General features: G+C 47.8%; 1 protein-coding gene across 1 annotated transcript in view; it reads left to right on the top strand.

Annotated features, from left to right (window-relative positions):
- The window catches only part of LOC122256695 (phenoloxidase-activating factor 3), a 28,922-nt gene that overhangs the window by 26,149 nt on the left and 273 nt on the right, over positions 1-2,500 (top strand). Inside the window, exons 7-10 of the mRNA XM_086554413.1 lie at positions 48-247; positions 788-990; positions 1,723-1,818; positions 2,259-2,500. The exon at positions 2,259-2,500 is cut by the window's right edge and continues 273 nt beyond it. Of these exons, the coding sequence (XP_086410539.1) occupies positions 48-247; positions 788-990; positions 1,723-1,818; positions 2,259-2,369 (610 nt within the window). The 3' untranslated portion in view covers positions 2,370-2,500. The remainder of the gene's footprint in view (positions 1-47; positions 248-787; positions 991-1,722; positions 1,819-2,258) is intronic.

Here is a 2,500-nt window from a genome sequence, read left to right as displayed (position 1 = left end):
CCCCACCCACCACCCACCCGCCCTCAACGACCTCTTTCCACCTACAGGAGCAAAGTACGTCTCGGAGAACATGACCTGAGGTCAGAGAAGGACTGCAAGAGGTCACGAGGAGGCGGGAAGATGTGCTCACTTCCCCCCCAGACCTTCGGCATCGAGGAAGTGGTGGTTCATCACACTTTCAATCACCGGGCACCTGAGAGTGATGACATAGCGCTCTTGAGGCTGGACAGAGATGTGGAAATGAATAGTGAGAGGATTTTTTTTTTCTTTTTTTGTTCTCTTTCTTTTTGTTTAGTTATTTTGTTGGTTTGTTATTTGGGGTGTCTTTTTTTCCTTGTTTTTATATGTGTATGTATATATATATATATATATATATATATATATATATATATATATATATATATATATATATATATATATATACATACTTGTCTTTGTCTCTGTCTCTTCCCCCCCCCTCTCTCTCTCTCAAACTTCCTATCTATCTCCCTCCCTCTCTCCCTCCCTCCATCCCTACTTCCCCTCCCTGTCTTCTCTCACTATCAACCTCCCTCCCTCCTTTCCTCCTTCCATCCTTCCTACATCCCTTTCTCCCTTCTCTCACCCCATTCTCCATCCCTCCACCCCCACCCATCCCATCCCCATACCCCCATCCCCCCCTCCCTCCCCCCATCCCTCCACCCCCACCCCCATCCCTCCACCCCCACCCACCCCATCCCCCCATCCCACCTCTCCCTCCCACCTCCCCACATCGATATCCCTTCATGCCTCCCCTTTCCCTCAACAGCCCCCTTCGTGCAGCCCATCTGTCTACCTGCCGAGGGCGTAGATGCAGGCTCGTTCACCAAGGACCACGGAGGAGGCATCATCGCAGGCTGGGGCATAACCAAGACGGGGCATAAGCCAGGGAGGCTTCTGACAGCGACCGTCCCTCACGTCCCTCTGGAAGTATGCAGGAAGAATTATCGCAATGCCCTTCTGAAGGAACAGGTATGTGGGGGGGGGGGGGGTTGCTGGTAGAACGAAAGGGGGGAAGTTTGGTCTTTGGGGGAGTTGATGGTGATGATGGTGAGGATTTTTGATAAGTGCAAATGGTATCTCTTTTTGTCTGTCTGTCTGTCTGTCTGTCTAGCTGTCTGTCTCTCTCTCTCTCTCTGTCTGTCTGTCTGTCTCTCTTTTTTTTTTTCTCTCTCTCTCTGTCTGTCTGTCTCTCTGTCTGTCTGTCTGTCTCTCTTTTTTTTTCTCTCTCTCTCTGTCTGTCTGTCTGTCTCTCTCTCTCTCTCTCTGTCTCTCTCTCTCTCTCTCTCTCTTTCTCTCTCTCTCTCTGGGTGTGTGTCTCTCTCTATCTGTCTGTCTGTCTGTCTCTCTCTCTCTCTCCCTCTCTCTCTCTCTCTCTCTCTCTCTCTCTCTCTCTCTCTCTCTCTCTCTCTCTCTCTCTCTCTCTCTCTCTCTCTCTCTCCCTCCCTCCCTCTCCTCTCTCTCTCTCTCTCTCTCTCTCTCTCTCTCTCTCTCTCTCTCTCTCTCTCTCTCTCCCTCCCTCCTCCTCTCTCTCTCTCTCTCCCTCCCTCTCTCTCTCTCTCTCTCTCTCTCTCTCTCTCTCTCCCTCCCTCCCTCCCTCCCTCCCTCCCTCCCTCCCTCTCTCTCTCTCTCAAAGGATTATCACAAAAGTAAAAAAAACAAAAAAACTCAAACTGAATGAATACCCACAATTCCTTCCCTCAGCTGTGTTTCGGTGGGGTCGACTTCAAAGATTCTTGCAGTGGCGATTCTGGAGGACCCCTTTTCCAAGCCAAGTACCCTGGGGCACCACACGTCCAGGTAAAGATAAGATTGTGTTGCATATGCAATGGAGGCTGAATCTAACGGGTGAAATGCAATTTTGAATTTTAGATTGATATACGAAACCACATATTCCGTGAAATGAATAGTTATGATTTGAGATATCGGGGAAGTATAATTTGAGTTATCGGGGAATTTATTTTAGATCCTCATGATGTCTCTCTCTGTCTGTTTCTCTCTCTGTCTCCTTTCTTTTTCTCTTTCTCTCTCTCTTTCTCTTTCTCTTTCTTTCTCTCTCTCTCTCTCTCTCTTTCTCTCTCTCCCCTCCCCCTCTCTCTCTCTCTCCCTCCCTCCCTCTCTCTCTCTCTCTCTCTCTCTCTCTCTCTCTCTCTCTTTCTCTCTCTCTCTCTCTCTCTCTCTCTCTCTCTCTTTTTCTTTCTCTCTCTCTGATATCAGATACATTTATAATCTCCTTCCAGCTTGGCATCGTCTCCTACGGCTACAAGAACTGCGGGACAGAAGGAGTTGCTTCCGTCTACACAAACGTGGCATCCTACAGAAAGTGGATCTTGAAGAATCTCAAACCTTAAGCTGCTGAAGAACTTTCCCGAAGTTTTTTTTTTTGTCTTCATAGGACTTGGGAAATTGATTCCTTTGAGTATTTCTTGGTGTATTTCATTAACGATGTAGTATTTTGCTTCTATTCACAGCACTTGTAACA

Source organism: Penaeus japonicus, unplaced genomic scaffold, assembly GCF_977035675.1.
Source record: "Penaeus japonicus unplaced genomic scaffold, GWHDUDI00000001_assembly GWHDUDI00000029, whole genome shotgun sequence".
Taxonomy (NCBI): Eukaryota; Metazoa; Arthropoda; class Malacostraca; order Decapoda; family Penaeidae; genus Penaeus; species Penaeus japonicus.
The sequence above is the reverse complement of the archived record's forward strand: the minus strand, read 5'-3'. Positions and strand labels throughout refer to the sequence as shown.